The sequence below is a fragment of the Mauremys mutica genome, chromosome 1 (genome assembly GCF_020497125.1).
Source record: "Mauremys mutica isolate MM-2020 ecotype Southern chromosome 1, ASM2049712v1, whole genome shotgun sequence".
Taxonomy (NCBI): domain Eukaryota; kingdom Metazoa; phylum Chordata; order Testudines; family Geoemydidae; genus Mauremys; species Mauremys mutica.
In genome coordinates, this window is record NC_059072.1 from 143,541,600 (window position 1) to 143,560,649 (window position 19,050).

The window sequence follows — 19,050 nt, forward strand, 5'->3', positions numbered from 1 at the left end:
ACACCACCAGTTTGGGGTATTGCCTTGTTTCTCGCCATCTGCCCTGAGGTGGGCACTCAGAGCCATGAGCCACTCCAGACAGCGTGACAAGGATCGTGAGATCAGATAATTTGACCTTCTGTAAAACAGCTGCATAGAGCCTAATAATTTGAGTCTGACTTAAGCAGAGCGTCCAGAAAGGCATCTGGTCTAGACAGGAAGACTTCAAGAGATGCAGAATGCACCATTTCCCTGTTAGTTTGTTCTGATGATTAATCACCCTCCCTGTTAAAAAACTGGGCCTTATTTCTGATGTGAATTTGTCTGGTTTCAGCTTCCAGCCATTGATTCTTGTTCTGCCTTTCTCCATTAGATTAAAGAGCCCTTTAATAAGTGTTCTCCTTTTGACAGGACTTATGCACTGTAATCAAGTCACCTCTTGATTGTTTTGATAAGCTAAACAGATTCAGCATCTTAAATCTCTCACTGTAAATCTTTTATTCAAGCCCTCAGATCACTTTTTTGGCTCTTCTCTTCTCCCTCTCCAATTTTTGTGGACATCAGAACTGGACACAGTATTCCAGTATCTGTCTCACCAGTGCCATATACAACAGTAAAAATGAGTCCCAATTCCAACTCACTACTCCCCTGTTTATACATTCAAGATTTGCGTTAGCCCGTTTTGCCACAACATGGCACTGGGAGCTCATGTTCAGTTATTTCTCCACTAGGACCCTAAATCCTTTTCAGTCACTGCTTTCCATGATACTGTCTCCTTCAGACACCTGAGACGCAGTATTCTAACATTAGGGAAATCTTGTAATATCTCCAATACCTCTGGGTGGGAGCTGAGGACTTTCTAATGGTGACCCTGGTAGGTAGTTACACAAGGGAAAGGGAGGCAGAGACAGTCAGGGAGAGTCTCATTCTCAGCAATTTCTTTAAACATCTGCCCCCTCCATTAAATCCCCTGGTAACCAGGCTCCCATGAGCATTCACATAACTGACCTGAGCAGAGAACTCCCGCGTCCTCTTTGTGTCTGCAGTTGTGCTGGCCCCAGCCCCTGGAAGGACATGCCCAGAGATTGGATTCATTCCCAGAGCAGTTCACATCATCCAGCCAGATCTGCCCGGAGCCTTCCCCATAATGAGCAGAGACAGTTGCACTGATGGCGTGTCCACATCCCAGTTGTTTGCAGACAACATTGGAGTCCGGTAGGTCCCAGAAATCATCACAGACTGTCCCCCAGCTGCCGTTGTAATAAATTTCCACTCTCCCAGCACAGCGACCTGCCCCATTCACCAGTCTGATCCGCCTGCTCCCTGCAGGGATAGATCCCAGCTGTTAATATGTACTTTCCTACTGGACAGAGAATGTCTGTGAGATTTAGAAATGAATCACCTGAGCAGACAACACCGACGTCCTGAGCAATTCCTGCCTGGGTTGTCTCAGATGTGGAGTTGTCACAGAGAGTCAGACGAGTCTCATTTCCTGCACACTGGACCCTTCTGAGCCCCACAGGGCCTGTTCCTTGCTCAGACTTAGGGGGGTTATAAGCTTTCTCAGCAACTCCACACTGGAGCTGCCTGCACACCACACTGGCATCCTTCATGTCCCACTGGTCATCCAGTACTCTGCCCCACACACCTTGGAGGGAAATCTCAACTCTCCCATCACACCGGCTCGCTCCATTCAGCAGCCTGATTGACTCAGAACGACCTGGGCTCAGGAGATAGAAAATACACTGAATAACACTCCCTGTTATACACTAGAAATAATACATAGTGGTCAGAATGTGTCACAGTGTTAAAGGGAACAACCTCTGTCAGAAGACACTTATTCTTTTCACTCTTTAAGTGGAAGGTGCTATAAGGATTGTAACACTGTGAGCTTGACAGAAGGGCTTGCTAGCAGCCCCTGTAAATGAGTGAGAGAGGGAATTCCTACAGGTTACTGATTGGGAAAATAGTCTCTGTGTGTGGTGGTAGAATGGCTGCTGAGGTTTGTAGTCACTTTATCCAGGCCTAAATGCCTGGAAGCCAGTGAGTGGTGTCTGCACAAGCACTTAGCAGGTGGATTGTGAATAATTTGGGCAAGTTTGCCTTGAGGGAGTTTGGCCAATGGAAGAGCAGGGCTCATGGTGGTCAGGAACAGGTTATTGTTGATAAATTCCCCTAGTTCCCTCTGATCTTTGCTCAGTAGGTGGCAACTTTCTTGGTTCACCTGGGTCCAGTGCAGGAACTGGTGGTTCTGACTGGAGCTGTCCCCTGAAGTGTGGTGTCATCTCTGAGACTACGTCTACAGTACGAAATTAATTCAAAGTTATTTTATTCGAATTTCCAGAATCGAGTTCATACATTCGATGTTATGTGTCCTCACTAAAGCGCGTGAATTCGGCAGAGTGCATCCACAGTACTGAGGCTAGCATCAAATGATGGAGCGTTGCACTGTGGTAGCTATCCCATAGTTCCTGCAGTCTCTGCTGCTCATTGGAATTATGGGTTAAGCTTCTAGTGCATGATGGGGCAAAAACATTCTCACAAGTTTTTCTGGGTGTCTCCCGTCACTCGCTCCTCCCTCCATGAAAGCTATAGCAGACGCCATGCTGCCAGCAGATGGTGCATCACGGCGCACCACCTGTCTCCTGGTATGTTGAATCCACTTCGAATGTCCTCTCCTCTTTCTAACTACTCTTTCATCTAACTATTTCCCACCGTTTCTCGGCCAACGTGAACAGAGCTGCACAGCTTCCGCCGCTTTTTCCATGTTGTCTGTCCTGGGCTCCCATGGAAGCTACAGAAGGCAACAATTCCCCACCGTTTCTCAGCCATCGTGAACAGAGCCACACAGCTTCCACCGCAAACTCTGCTCACGTTTCCGCCGCCAACTCTGCTCTCGCTGCTTTTTCCATGTTGTTGGTCCTGAGCTCCCGTTGAAACTACAAAAGGTAACAATTCCCTGCTGTTTCTCACCCATCATGAACAGAGCCACACAGACAATCAGGAGAAAGCAGTGGAAGTTGTCCTGGGATCCCGTGGAAGCTACAAAAGACAACCATTTACCGCCTTTTATTGGCCATCTTGAACTGAACAGCTCATTCCGCGCCCTTTTTCAAGGACTATCCATGCAGGCACCATTGCGCAGCAAACATGGAGCCTGCTCAGATCTCTGCTGCAGTTTTGACCATTGTAAATACCTCACGCATTATCCAGCAGTATGTTCAGTACTCGCAAAACCGGGCGAGGAAGCGATGACAGTGCAATTACTATACTGATGAGGACATGGACACAGACGTTCCTAGACGCACGGCATGTGGCGATTGGGAGATCATGATGGCATTGGGCCAGGTTCATGCCGTGGAAGGCCGATTTTGAGCCCGGGAAACAAGCACAGCCTGATGATATCTCATAGTGTTGCAGGTCTGGGATGATTCCCAGTGGCTGCAAAACTTTCGTATGTGTGGGGCCACTTTCCTGGAACTTTGTGACTTGCTGTCACCTGCCCTGAAGCGCAAAGACACCAAATGAGAGCAGCCCTCACCGTTGAGAAGCAAGTGGCCATAGCACTGTGGAAGCTTGCAATGCCCAACAGCAACTGGTCAGTCGGGAATCAGTTTGGAGTGGGCAAATCTACTGTGGGGGCTGCTGTGCTGCAAGTATCCAATGCAATCATTGACCACCTGCTATCAAGGGTAGTGACTTTGGGAAATGTGCAGACCACTGTGGATGGCTTCAATGCGCTGGGGTTCCCTAACTGCGGTGGGGTGATAGATGGAACCCATATCTCCATCTTAGCCCCGGCACACTGTGGTGGCCAGTACATAAACCACAAGGGGTACTCTTCCACGGTGCTGCAAGAACTGGTGGATCACAAGGGACGTTTCACTGACATCAACATCGGATGGCTGGGAAAGGTGCATGACGCTAGCATCTTCAGGAACTCTGGTCTGTTTGAACAGCTGCAGGAAGGGACTTACTTCCCAGACCAGAAAATTAGTGTTGGGGATGTTGAAATGCCTGTCGTTATCCTTGGGGACCCAGCCTATCTCTTAATGCCATGGCTCATGAAGCCATACACAGGCACCCTGGACAGTAGTAAAGAGCAGTTCAACTATAGGCTGAGCAAGTGCAGAATGGTGGTAGAATGTGCTTTTGGATGTTTGAAAGTGCGCTGGCGCAGTTTACTGACTTGGTTAGATCTCAGCACAACCAATATTCCCATAGTTATTACTGCTTGCTATGTGCTCCACAATATCTGTGAGAGTAAGGGGAAGATATTTATGGCGGGGTGGGAGGTTGAGGCAACTTGTCTAGCTGCCAATTTCGCACAGCCAGACAATAGGGCGATTAGAAGAGCGCAGCAGGGTGCGCTGCACATCAGAGAAGCTTTGAAAGCCAGTTTCATGACTGGCCAGGCTACAGTGTGACAGTTGTGTTTGTTTCTCTCGAAGTTACCCGCACCCTATATATATGAAAGGAAATAAAGTCAAAATTGTTTAAAAACTGTTCTTTATTATTTGATGCACAACACATTGAGAGAAATTAGAAGGTACACTGGGGCGTGGGGTTGGGGGGTTGGGTTAGGGGGATAGAGGAGGAGGGAAGGACAAGTCCAGAAACCAAATCAAAAGTTCGCATATACCAGCTTTCTGGTGCTTGGATGATCCTCTGGGGTTGAGTGTGTGAGTCCCTGTAGCCTCCCCCATCGTGTTATTGGGCGTCTGGGTGAGGAGGCTATGGAACTTGGGGAGGAGGAAGTTTCATTATACAGGGGCTGCAGCGGAAGTCTGTGGTCTTGCTGCCTTTCCCGCATTAGATCCACCATACAGCGGAGCATGTCAGTTTGCTCCCCTATGAGCTTGACCATAGCGTCCTGCCTGCTCTCATCACGCACCTCCGTCCTCTCTTCGCGTTCCTGTAATGCTTTACGGGACTCCGCAATTGTTTGCCTCCATGCATTCAGCTGAGCCCTATCAGTGCAGGAGGACTGCATGAGCTCGGCGAACATGTCGTCCCGAGTTTGCTTTTTCCACTTTATAATCTGGACCAGCCTCTGGGACGGAGTAGATAGAAGTCGCATTGAAACATTTGCACCTGTGGGAGGAGAAAAAGGGAGGGTAATATTTTAAAATATACATTTCAGAGAACAAAGGGGGCACTTTGGTATGAGTAAGCCATCACACACAGCCGGGCAACAGTATTCATCTAGCAGGCAGCCTCTAGGGGCACGCGGGGTTCTGCTTCTTCTACATTCATTTCCATGCTTTCAAACTGCTGGGCCCCCTTTCCCACAGCAAGCAATGGCTGGTGGGTTTGCCTTCTCCAGGGTCATGGAACAGGAGCCCCCCTTGGGAGTGATGGGAGGCTATTGGATCCAGCGTTAACATTAGTTCCTGGCTATGGGGGAAAACGGATTCCCCACTTGCTGCCTGTGCACTGTTCTCCTCCTCCTCCTCCTCTTCGTCCTCCAATGTCTCTTCCTCCTTGCTCCATGCAACTCCCCCCTTGCAGGTGTCCACGGACCGTGGTGGGGTAGTGGTGGCATCTCCCCCCATAATTGCATGGAGCTCACGGTAAAAGTGGAATGTATGGGGCTGTGACCCAGAGCACCTGTTTGCCTCCCTGGCTTTCTGGTACGCTTGCCTGAGCTCCTTGATTTTTGTACGACACTGCTCTGTGTCCCTGGAGTAGCCTCTTTCCATCTTGGCCCTGGAGACTTTAGCATAGGTATTTGCGTTCCTTTTTTTGGAACGTAGTTCTGCCATAACAGACTCATCTCCCCAACATGTGATGAGATCCAGTACCTCCCGTTTGGACCATGCTGGAGCTTGTCTGCGAATCCGGGACTGTGTGATCTCCTGTGATGGTGGACTGTGCTGATGGTCACCTGTGCTGATGGTGATCAAACAGGAAATGAAATTCAAAAGTTCCCGGGGCTTTTCCTGACCACCTGGCTAGTGCATTGGAGTTGAGAGTGTTGACCACAGTGGTCACAAGGGAGCATTCTTGGATAGTTCCCAGAGGCCAATAATGTTGAATTGCGTCCACAATACCTTTAATCCGGGATTGCGATCTCGATTTTTAAGCTCTACTCCACTTGCCGAGGTGGAGTAGAGAAATTGAATTAAAGAGCCCTTTAAATTGAAAAAAATGGTTTGGTCATGTGGCCGGAATCTTTTTTTTTTTTCAAAATAACTTGGCTAACTCCGAAATAAGAGGCTAGTGTAGACCAGGCCTGAGTCCAACGTGAGATTCCAGCTGATCAATTCACATCACACTAAGCAGGTTGTGTGTGGGGCGGGGAAGGGGACGTTCTCTGTTGGTGAATATTGTGACTTCCTTGGGATGTGAATCTCAGTGTTTGCATGTGTCTCAGAATCAATGAGTCCTACAGCAAGGTGGTAAGTTAGGAATTACTCACTGAGTTCGGACCGAGGTGCAGCCAGGAGAGACTGACAATGGTAAAAGACAACAGCAGAGTCAATGCAGGGCGCACTCACTGGCTGTGTCAGGTACAGTATGTACTAATATGGCAACCTGACAGGTGCAGTCTGTGTGCACTGGATCCAAACAGATCAAGGATCTTGGTGCCAAATAACATTTCAAGGCTAAGAGTGAAATCCTGGCCCCATGGAAGGCAATGCTAAAACCTCCATTGACTTCAATGCAGCCTGGAGTTTGCCCTAAGACTGGAGCAGAAGAATGTCTGCGTGCAGTTAGTGTAGTGCAGGGGTGTAGCCATGGGTGGGCCATGGCCCACCCAGTTAGCATCCAGGCCCACCCAAATTAGGAGCAGAGCCCCCCAAATCTTATATAGGCGCCTGTTACCTCCCATCACCTGTCCAATTTTTCACATTTGCTATCTGGTGACCCTAGGCACGCCTTGCAGCCTGTGTGCCCCGGGCAGCCCCAGCTTTGGGTGCCTGCTGAGCGGTAAAGGCCGGCTGGAAGGGGTGGAGGGAAGAGATCCCCCCTCCTGCCCCGTCACCAGGGCACTGGATCCCTCCTGCACACCTCCCTCTACCCCTTCCGTCATTGTCCACTCCCCAAAATTCAGGACCCCTGTTTGAAATGGGCCATCCTGATTATTACTACAAAAGTTTTTTTTTCCTGCTGATAATAGCCCACCTTAATCGATTGGTCTGTCAATCCCCATTTTTTCATGTTCTCTGTATATATCATCTATATCTATATCTATCTTCCTACTGTATTTTCCACTCCATGCATCTGATGAAGTGGGCTTTAGCCCATGAAAACTTATGCCCAAATAAATTTGTTTGTCTCTAAGGTGCCACAAGTATTCCTCGTTCTTTCTGCTGATACAGACTAACATGGCTACCACTCTGAAACCTGTCCTAGCTAGGGCACTAGTGTAGTGTTAGGGTAGAGACTGGATTTGGGGCTTTCCCATGGCCAGCTTCAGGTTTTCTGCTGCCCCAAGCAGTGGAAAAAAAAAAAGCCTATCGGCGGCAGCTCAATCGTGCCGCTCCATTCTTCGGCGGCAGTTTGGCGATGTGTCCTTCGTTCCCTCTCTTCATCTTCGGCAGCACTTCGGAGGCAGGTCAAAGAGAAAGAGAGGGACTGAGGGACCCGCCACTGAATTCCGGCAGAAGACCCAGAGGGGCTGCCCCAATAGCGGACGCACTGCCGCCCTTTTGTATTGGCTGCCCCAAGCACCAGCTTCCTTAGCAGGTGCCTGGATCTGGCCCTGGGCTCTCTGAGGAGCTATAACTGGGTACCAGAGCCCCTCAGGAAGGCCATGTGGGATCATGCCAGAAAGAGATCCTATGGAAGGGACCAGGTGTTTTTTCTTAGAAGGGATTCTCCTTCCAGTAGCTGTAGGGAGAAATCAGCATATTCATGTGCTGGGGAGTTCCCTCCGAGAACCAGGGCATGGGCTGGGTAGGTAGTTAGGAGAGGCAGGGCAGGGCTGTGGGGAATTCAGTTAGGAATGCAGGTAGCAGCCTCTGTGAGAAGCAGGAGAACTGGGAGGTGATTTGCCCCCAAGGTACTAAGGTATCAGCTGTAAAGAGGAGAGTAGACGTCTGTTGTGAGTGCTGGGCAAGACCCTATAGGCTTAGTCATGGTGTGTAACGACACCAGTGACTCTGGGCTCTGTGGGAGACAATCCTGGAAGCTACGTGCCCACTATTAGGAAGAAGGTTGAAATCCAGGGCTTCTGCAGTAGGTTTCTCTGTAAGGACCCCAGCTCCAGCCAGGCAAGAAGCCCTGTGGAGACTCTGTACATGGCTGAGAAGATGGAGCAGAGAGGGGAGCTGAAACTTCTTAAGCAGGAGGGGATCCCTTTGGTGAGGGGAGAAGCAGATGATCACGATGGCCTCTTTGAATCTTAAAACTCTACAGATCTATAGACCCAGAAGATGGGCTCCATTTAGCCGCAGGGAACCAGATTGGCTGGCCATTAAAAATAAGTTTTCTAGTGAATTATTTTTCTTGCAGGGCTCTGGCCATTTTCAGTGCCCAGGATGGATAAATCGGGGTTTGTACAGCATCAGGCTGTTGCCTGTACGACCCCTGCCTCATTCACTTTAAAAACTGGAAGGCCTGTAGGAGCGCAGGAAGAACTAGAATGATCTTGTTAAGAGCAGTGACCGGTATTCAGTAGAGCTCAGTTCTGTTCCTGCCTCTGCTGCAGACTTCACAGGTGATGCTGAGCAGGTCTCTTAAGCCAGTTTTCATGGGGTGTGATCTGCAGAAGTACTGAGCACTCACAACTGCCGCTAGGGTCAAGACAAGATGTGGCTGCTCAGCCCTTCTGCAGTCAGGCAGTGTGGTCGGGTGGAACCAGCACAGGGCTACGAGTCAAAATATTCAGTTTTATCCTGGTTCCGCTGCTGACTCACCGGGTGGCCTTGGGCAAGTCACTTTGTTTTCTCTCTCAGTTTCACCAGCTGTAAAATGGAGCTAATAATAATACTTAGCCACCTGCTTACCTGGAGTTCTGTGTGGGTTTATTAATGTCTTTGCAGTACTTTGAACACATAAAGATCTACAGAAATGGCGAGTTCACTGAAGAATCAGGCCCTGAGGGTCTCAGGTTGGTGCCCAATCATCCCAAATAAGTAGCGAGTTTGGAAGTTTGGCTTTAATCATTGTATGTAAAATTTTTAAAAGCAGCTAAATGATGTAGGAGCCTAAGGGCCATTTTCAGAAATGATTTAGGCTACAAGAAGGTGAAGTCTTCAGGGTTCTTGGGCTCCTACGTTACTGGAGAAAATGGGATTAAAGTCCCTAAGTCACTTAAGCACTTTTGAAAATGTTCTTCTTGGGCTTCTAAGTGCCTAAGTCACTTTTGAAATAGCAGATTCTTATGATGTCTTTCTCCCAGGGGTGTTTTGAAGACAAATTCATTAATGTTTGTGGTGCACTCTGATACTACTGTGATGAGCACCATAGAAAAGCCCATGAAGAAATTAATAATTCTGTATTTAGGGCAGTGTTTGTACGGTATGTAGAGTGAATAAGGCCCTGGGTCACAGGTTGAATGATGAGGATAAAAAGAAATATTCTATAGCTCCTTCAGCCCCTGATCACCATCCTCCCAGTGCACTAAAGGAGGCAGGAGCTAGTGGGATGGAGGGGAATAATAGGACATGTACATGAAATTAGATTGTGTCATAATGTATATGCAGAAGGGAGGGTGGGAGGGCTAAATTAATATTGTGTGGATAACCTTAACTCTGATATTTCCTAATTCTTGCGCATTTGGCTTTGACTAATAACACTGTTTAATTTTGTAATGTTTTTATGGAAGGTAAATATTAGAGCTGTTAACAACCCAGCATTTTTCTTGGTAAGTACTGTATGATAATGCAGTAGTTCAACTTTTAAACACATCAAAGAGATTGGGATGTTGAAATTGAATGAGAATTTTTTTTAGATTCTAAATAAAATGTTGATTCATTTAAACTTTTTGAAAATGAAAAAATCTATTTTCCTTTTCATATTTGGGTTTACAAGTTTTCCCCATCTCCCCCTTTCTATTTTTTCATCTTTTCTTCCACTGTAAAAAGTTTGAAAAAATTTAAAAAATGTAAGAAAGTGTGGGGAGGAGGGGGGAATCTTTCTGATTTTTTTTTTCAACTGGGAAGGTGTGAAAAAAAGTTAGAAAAAACCAAAGTGAGATAAAGTGCTACTTTCTCTGTGACGTGCTACCAAAAATATCCTCAGGAACTCAAGTGAGAGAGGGGAAATGTTTATTTTCAGCAGTTTATAATTCAAGCAAACCTGAAAGGGATTTTCCTGCACTAGGGGAAGGCACTTCCCTGGCCCCAGCATTACCCTTTCCCAAATTGCAAAGGCTGCTGCAAACAGTGAAGGCATAAAAGCTTCTCAAGAAGGTGTTGAGAGTATTTTATAATAGAAAACGTGAAGCAACCTCCATATTGGGAATTGCTCCCCCTCTAATTACTATAGCAGTGATTTGGAGAAGGATGGGGACAGTGAATTGGTGATATTTATGAAACCTGAAGGACAAAGTGCTGCCACTGCTCCGCTGCCCTGCGGAAGGACAGAGTTCCTGATGTTTTTACTGGAGAATCCAGGGCATTCCCGGGTCATCACTATTCTTTTTGTGATAATATTTATTTTAATTTTATTTTAATACATTTACCATTATTATGCGTGGATTAAGATCTAGCTCCCGCTCCCCTTGCTGTGCCCTGAGGTTTCCCTGCTCTAGGGTCTAAGGGGCAAGTGTCATTAATCCAGCATTACACTTACCTGAGCAAACCACACTGGCATCATTGTCATGGGAGCACTGAGAGGCCCCCAGGGCAGTAACAGGGCAATGGCCCAAATGGGGTTCAGTTCCTTTACAGTGATATGTGTCTGTCCGGACAGAGCTTGTTCCCTTCCCAAAATACCCTCCTCCTGGGGCTGATACAGCGAATCCACAGTTGAGCTGACGACAGAGAACGTTGGCATCTGGTAAATCCCAGCGTGAGTCACAGAGGGTTCCCCAGGCACCAAGAACCTGGATCTCCACCCTCCCTGAGCACGCTGTGCTGCCGTTCACCAGCCGGAGCCCTGTGTGCCCTGGGGAGAAGGGAGAAGGGGTTTAGAGAGGGAGCCTTGGAGCTATTTTATATCATATAGTTAAAGAAAGGAAAGTCAGGGGGGATTTGACCCGATTCTAGTTATCTTGGATCATTTGTGTTTTATGAGAAGCTGGTGCCATCTTATTACCCTAGCTCTCTGCACATTGAGATCAGTATATTGCTTCACCCTAATCTAAAATTCACATCACTGGGATTTGAAAGACTTTACACTGAATTCTTACCTGAGCATATGGCTCCAGCATCATTTGCGTGTGAGCATGTCTGACTGATGTTCGATATCTTGGGACAGAACGCATGGTGGGACTCATTCCCCACACACTGGAACGCTTCAGTCCAGATTGATCCATGACCTTCTCCAAAGTGAGCTCCTCCTGGGATAGATAGAGCTGTTCCACATTGTAGTTCATTACAGATAACGTTGGCAGCTTTGATATCAAAGTGGGCATCACAGACTGTGGTCCATGTTTCTCCATCTCTTATTTCCACACGTCCCGAACAGGCACTATGCCCTCCAACCAGCCGGGGCTTAATGTGCCCTAGAAATTCAATGAAGGCAGGAATTTACAAGGGGGCCATAAAATTTTGGCTGAACACCAATCATGGCTCAGTGGAAAAGTGCAGGCAGCAGTTAAAAATAAAAAAGCAGTATATAACAAATGGAAAACAATAGTATTATACAATAATCAATATACATTAGATGTTAAGATGTGTAGAAAATTGATAAGGGAGGCTAATGATATCAGGGACAAAATCATGGGTTGCTGCGCTAAGGAGACTCGTAAGGCATTTTTAAGTATACTAGGAACAAACAAAAAATCAGTGGTGGAGTTCCACTGCCTATCAAGGTTTTTAAATTGTTAACAATGATGAAGAAAAGGCAGACGTATTCAATAAACATTTCTGATTTTGGATAGAAACAGGATGTATCATATTATGTGAAAAGGATGAACTACTCTTCAGTCCATTTGTAACTCAGGAGGAAGTTAAACAGCCTTTACTATTTTTATATCAGAAGGCCTCAATAGCTGATAAAACAACAGAATAAGAGAAATGGAGGGTTGGAAGGAATCTCAAGAGGTCATCTAGTCCATCTCCTCACACCAAGGAAGGTTTAAGTATACCTAGGCCACCCTGACAGACGTTTGTCTAACTTCTTGTGCAAAGTCAATGCCCACCCAGTACTTAATTATCCCTATAGTTAGAGAGGTTTTTTTAATATCTAATTTGAATCTCATTTGCTGCAATCTAAAATGATTGTCTAGTCCTACCTTTGGTGGATATGGACAACAATTGACAAACAATCTATCAGTTATTTGAAGACTGGTATCAGTTCACCTCTCAGTCTTCTCTTCTCTCAACTAAAAATGTCCAATTCTTTCAACATTTCCTCATAGATCATGTTTTCTAAACCTCTTACTCTGTTTGTTGTTCTCCTCTGGACATTCTCCAATTTGTCCTTATATGTCTTAAACAGTGATGAGCAAAACAGGACAGAGTATTCCAGCTGAGGCCACACCATAGCTAAGTAGAGCGGGACAATTATCTCCTGTGTCTTATATATAACATTCTTGTTAATACAACTCAGAATGACATTTCCCTTTTTCACAACAGTGTCACAACTTTCCATATTGTGATCCACTATAATCCCGAGATCATTTTCTGCAAAACTGCTGCCTAGTCAGCTATTCCCAATTTTTTTGCATTTGATTTTTCTTTCCTAAGTCTAATGCTTTGCACTTGTCTTTATTGAATTTCAATTTACTGATTTCAGACCAAGTCTCCAGTTTATCAAGATCGTTTTGAATTTTAACCCTGCCTTCCAAAGAGCTGGCGACCCCTCTCAGCTTCATATCACCCACAAATTGTGTAAGTATATCTCTACTCCATCATACAAGTCATTTATGAAACTATTGAATAGTACCAGACCCAGGACAGTGTTATTTTGTATTTATCCATAGGGACACAGCAATCACAGAGAAAAGAATAAAGCAACTGAAGGCCCACAGGCCTATGTCTTACTGAAAACTCAGCTTTCCCCTCAAAATCTGGGCTGACTCAGCTTATCCCAGAAACCTCTGCTTCTGGGGATTGTATTTCATTCTCCTTCCCTGCAGACCCTGCCTCACCCCCTCTGTTCATCAGGGCTTCCCTGTTAACAATTCCCAAGCTCTCTGGTTAAGATTTCCCACCTGAGGGGCACATCCCAAGGAAGGGGGCTTGTGCTCAGCTTGGCCAGATGCACAAGATCAAAACCCCTGACACCTGTCTTGTCAGTTAAGTACCAGTAACTGGGTTCTATGAAACCATTGTCTGCCGTCCTGGGACATATGGGGAGCTCAGATGGGAGTTCCCCTTTGAACCCTGGTAGGAAATGTGAAAATAGCAGTAAAAGGGACTGAGGTGCACATAATATTCACAGAAATACAGATATAGCCCATGTTCTTTGCAGGGGTCATAGTGGACAAAGAACTGAACATGAGCTCCCAGTGTGATGCTGCTGCAGAAATGGTGACGTTGATCCTTGGATGTATAAAGAGGGGAGCAATGAGTGCAGCTGGCTGAAATGCAGGATTTCCAGTGTACAGGAAATTTCACTATTTTAAAATGTCCTGTGAATTGGAAATCCGGCTAAAATTTTGTTTTGGAAACTCCAGCCCATGGTGTATCCAACATGAAATTTGCTCCCAGGGCCCCCAATAGATGCGGAGTGACACTGACTCCTTGTCAATTTCACCACTGTTAGCATCAGGACAAGCATGTCAATTTCCCAAAGCCACTGCTGGGGCTCTGGGGCAGCCTCCTCATGTGGCCTGCCCTGGACCGGAGACCCCCGGGCTCCTAGACTCCTTGGTCAGCTGGCAGCCTAAATAGGCAAATAGCCCAGTCCGGGGCATTCTGCAAGGCAGGGCTGCCCCAGAGCCACAGACCCTGGGACACCAGAACCCATCCCAGGACTTCCAGAATCCCTGATGTAGACCCTGGAGCTGAGCCTTGGTTAGAGCTGGGGCTCCCAGGGTTTCCTATACCATGGCAAAGAGCCTGAAAGCATTGGCAGGGCTGCCCTGGACGTACAGACCCTAGAAAGCCCAGGGTCTCCAATTCTGGGGGAATCTGTATGGTGGGGCTGCCCCAGAGCTGCAGCTCCTAGAAGACTGGGGTACCCGGCCCTGGGACAATCTGCATGGCAGGACTAACAGGAGCCACCAGGGAACTGGGCAGGGAACCATGGACATTTCCACCAGACCCTGCTTGTGGTTTTGAGAAAGTTCATTGAACCCAATTCACTTTCATGATAAATGTTGAGTTCAACAAACTGGCATTTTCCAATGAAACTCTGGTTTTCCAGATAATTTCCAATCAGGTCTAGTAGGATGTTGATTTTTCCTGTGTGTACAGCACTGGGGAGACAAATACTGCATCTGCTTTTAGTGTCCACATTGTAAGAAGGATGTTAAAAAATTGGAAAGGACGCAGAGAAGATCCACAATAATAATTCCAGGGCTTGAAAATGTGCCCTGCAGTGAGAGATTTAAGGAGGTCAATCTGTTTAGTTTATCAAAAAGATGACCTAGATATGTCTTGATTTCAGGGTATAAATACCTTCGCATGGAGAAAACACTGCATTCTAAAGGCCTCTTAATCGAGTGGAGAAAGTCATAACAAGAACCAATGGATGGAAGTTAAAGCCAGATAAGTTCCTATTAGAGGTAAGGCAGACATTTTTCACAGTGATACTGATGAAACATTGGAACAAACTACCAAGGGAAGCAGAAGATTCTCTACCTCCTGAAGTATTCAGAACAAAATTGGATGCCTTTCAGGAAGATATGCTTTAGCCAAACGCAAGTTCAGATGAAGTAGAGGAGTAATTGGTTTAAATTCTTTAGTCTTTGTTACCCAGGAGGTCAGACTAGATCTAAAGTTCCCTTCTGGCCCTAAAATCTACACAGCTATGAATCAAAAAGAAAGTTAAATTTTGCAAAGAGAAGCACTCAAACATTCAGAACGCCAGACTTGTACCTGCCTGTGAAACCTTCATTAGTCCCTTTGTGACTACAGGTGCAGGTTCATTGTCCAGAACATGAACCTGGCAAAAGCGTGGTTGGTGTTGAAAAAACACAAACACTCATGAGAAGTGCTAGGCACTGGCACGTGCATAAACACATTCCAGAAGGGTAACACCAGAGCACCCCTGGTACAGGGTTATGGTGTAAACACACTTCCCAGTGATGATACAGGGACACACTAACCCCTCCTAATGGTAAGGTCAGGATAACAGGGTGATGGATAGAGATGTTTTGATCCAACCAAAATGTACCAGGTAAAGGGTGGTAATTAACCACGTCTGAGGGGCAAGACATAACTGGTTTCTATCAGAGTATAAAAGACAAGTCGCAGAGGGGGTGTCTTTTTCTGGCCTCGGGGTGAGGAGCAGGAGTGGAAAGTCTCACCACTCACTGAACCAAGTCCACTGTAAGGGGCATAGAGGTGCCAGTGTAACTGTGGACATTGATCCAGGGAGCTAGTACTGTGCTTTGTCAGCAATAAACCTGAACGAGCGCCTTCTCCATTGAACCAAATCTATAGTCTTCTTGGGCAGTCTGATCGAGGCCTGCTGTGTCCACTATCTGCACAGAGCTGAAAACACACACAGAGAGAAAACACGCACAGCCAACAGCTGATAACACCTGGGAGGTAGGGAAGTGTTGTTATCTCCATTTTACACATGGAGAACCAAAGCCCAGAGACACTCTATGGCCAAAATTATCAAAAGCATCCACTGATTTTGGGTGCGCAACTTGAGATACCCACATCCTGTTTTTGAGAGTACTTAAGCTTGTGCAGCACAGCTCCCACTGACTTCAGTTTAGAGCTGTGAGTGCTCAGCACTTCTGCAAATCAGACAGTCACAGTCTCAAGGGGGCCACCCATAAAATGAGGAACACACAATTAATGACCACCTGTGAAACATCTGGTGTAAGTGACTTGCCAAGCATCACATAGGAACTCTGTGGCAGAGGCAGGAATAGACCCTAATTCCCCAGGGACCCTAATTCCCAACTGCCTTAACAAGAGACCCTCCTTTCTCTTTCTGCAATTCCCAGCCTCATACACTGCACACTTCACAATTCCTGCAACAAATGAGGCAGGGATCCTACAGACAACCACCTCCTTCACTCCACAGCCCTGATTCAGAGCACTGTCAATTCCGTGTGCTGCATGAAGCAGGGGTCCTGTGGAGAAAATAGCAAGTTATCATGTAATGAAAGGCTGAATCTTAATGCATATGTAAAGATGGTCGAAAATAGAGTTGAAAGACACTTTAATTCTGTCAATTCCCTTATTTTTTTATGGCTCAACTTTGCAAACTTAATGTTCCTTAAAAGTAAAGTTTTATGCATAATTCCTTACGTTTTTAAAAAAGCAAACTGAAAAAATAGATGTTCCAGAATGCAGAATCATGTTGCCACCCCCAGGGGTCATCAGCAGCTTTTCACCCTTTAGATTCACCACACAAACCTCTGCCACTGCAGCTAATGGAGTAACTGACAGCAGTAGGAGGTTGTCATCCTCTTTGTGGACCAGCACTAGAAGAGGATCAGAAGATTTGGCTGGAGGGTTTGACAGATATTTCCTGACAGCAGGGGAATGGCAAAACTCAGGGATACTGGGTTCCATTCCAGGCTCTAGAGAGATGTGCGTTCTAGCCAGGGCCACCCAGAGGATTCCGGGGACCTGGGGTCTTCAGCGGCGGGGGAGCCTCTGCTTCGGTGGTAATTCGGCAGTGAGGGGTCCTTCCGCTCTGGGACCAGCCGCCGAAGTGCCCCGAAGACCCGCAGCGGGAGCCACCCACCGCCGAATTACCGCCGAAGCAGGACCTGCCACTGAAGCGCAGCCGGGTCTTCAGGGCACTTCGGCGGAGGGTCCCGGAATGGAAGGACCCCCCGCCGCTGAATTATTGCCAAAGACCCGGCTGCGGTCCCGCTTCGGCAGTAATTCGGCAGTGGGGGGTCCTTCCGCCCCGGAGTGGAAGGACCCCCTGTTGGTGAAGACTGGGAGAGGAAGAACCTCCGGGGGCCCTGAAAAACTCATGGGGGCCCCTGCAGGGCCCCAGAGCCTGGGGCAAATTGCCTCACTTGCCCCCCTCTCTGGGCGGCCCTGGTTCTAGCAGTCACAGAGCCTTCTTCCCGTGTTCCTCCTTCAGCCCTCTCCCCTCCAACCTGTCCCTGTCCCAGTCCTGTCTCTCCCCCATTCCTTGCTCTACATCCCAGTCCCATTCTTCTTGTCTACCAATTTCCAGTCTCCGTTCCTCGAGCTTCTCATCCCCAGACCCTGTCTCCTTGCCAAGCCAGTCCTAGACTTCACCTTTCGCTTCCCCAGCCAAGTGCTCATTTCCCTCCCTGTTCTCTGCACTGCCCGTCCCCTCTGGGGCCCTCATCTGATCTGTTTCTCACTCCCACACTTGCGCTGGGTTCTCCTGTCTGCCCCAACTCCCAGTTTCCCTCCCTGGATGCCTCATCCAATCTCAAGGCTTCTCTACATGAACACTTAGTTTGTGGCAAAATGTAACCTGCTCTGGGCTGCTGCACAGTGAGTGTCTGCGTGGAACCTGCTGCTGCGCACTAACATTCCCCTAGTGCTTTGAAACGGGACTAGATCTGTTCCCTAGGGAACTGTTAGGGCTTGTCTTCCCTCCCGCGCTGTATCAGTGCAGTGCATCGATGCAGTGGTGCTGATTTAGCACGTCTGATGAAGATGCATTACATGGATGGAAGAACGTTTTAAATCGATGTAACTTACGTTCCGTGGGGGGGAGTCACACCCCTGAGTGACATAATTAACATCAACTTAAGTGGTAGTGTAGACAAGGCCTCGGAGAATGGCAGCACAGTCCAAATGGACACTGGGTGACTGACAGGACAGTGCAAGGTAGATTTACACCCCAGCTTGCCACACGCTAAATGTTCGTGTGGATCTGCTCTCAGTCTCCCCGATCCCACCCTGGCTGCTTATTCCAGTCTCGTTGCCCAGTTAGTCTTAGACTTCCCCAACACCCTGGTTCCTGATCTGGCCTGTTTTTCCTCATCCATCTCCAGTTCCTCCCCACTGGTTCCCAGTCCCACACTCCTCACCCAGTCAGTCCCAGTCTCCCCAGCTCCCAATCTCCTTGCTCAGCAAGTCACAGTCTCTCCTCACCCACTCCCTCTCCTAATTGCCCTGCTTAGCCAGTCCTAGTCTCTTTCCCTCTCCTCCGAGTCCCATTCTCCTTGCCCAGCCAGTCCCCATCTCGCGCTTTCTCTCCCAGTCCCAGTTTCTCTCCATCCACCAGACTCCAGGCTCAGAATATTCCCCCTGCATCCTTGTCCTCATCTACTTTCCCCTCTCACCCCAGTCTGCATTCAATTCCGGTTGCTTCCTCCCCACACTGCTTGGGACCAATAGGTGGAAACACTCTCCCTCATCTCAGTTCTAGTGCCTGTTGCCTTGCTGGCCCATAGCAGCCAGGAGCATAATTTCAGCATAATTTTATTGGTTACACATCTTGCCACTACTGCAACCCATCTTTGGGGACCGTCACCTTGTTGTGACGAAGGGGCTTGTGTGCTCCAATGATCCTCAGAGCTATGCTATTGGGAGCTTCATTTTTCTTCACATTTGGTATAATGAGAAGATTCCAGAAGACTTGAGAAATGCCAACATTGTTACCATCTTTAAAAAAGGAGATACGTTGGAGTGTGGAAATTATGGTGGCATTGCCTTGCTATCTACAGCAGGGGAAACTCTCGCCCGTATCCTCTCAAACCAATTACTTCCCCTTGCTGAGGAAATATTGCCAGACTCTCAGTGTGGTTTTAGACCATCTTGAGGGACAACCAACATGATCTTCGTTGCCCACCAAATCCAGGAAAAGTCTTGGGATCAAAATCAGGACCTGTACATGGCCTTCATCTATTTGACAAAAGCCTTTGACTCTGTCAATCATGAAGCC

The 19,050-nt window shown here is 47.4% G+C and overlaps 1 protein-coding gene across 1 annotated transcript in view; it reads right to left on the minus strand.

Moving 5' to 3' along the window:
- LOC123355883 (scavenger receptor cysteine-rich type 1 protein M130-like) overlaps positions 1 to 19,050 on the minus strand; it is a 153,056-nt gene that overhangs the window by 20,737 nt on the left and 113,269 nt on the right. The window contains exons 12-15 of the mRNA XM_044998715.1: positions 11,282 to 11,596; positions 10,723 to 11,037; positions 1,382 to 1,699; positions 988 to 1,302 (exon numbers count right to left, since the gene is read on the minus strand). Of these exons, the coding sequence (XP_044854650.1) occupies positions 988 to 1,302; positions 1,382 to 1,699; positions 10,723 to 11,037; positions 11,282 to 11,596 (1,263 nt within the window). The remainder of the gene's footprint in view (positions 1 to 987; positions 1,303 to 1,381; positions 1,700 to 10,722; positions 11,038 to 11,281; positions 11,597 to 19,050) is intronic.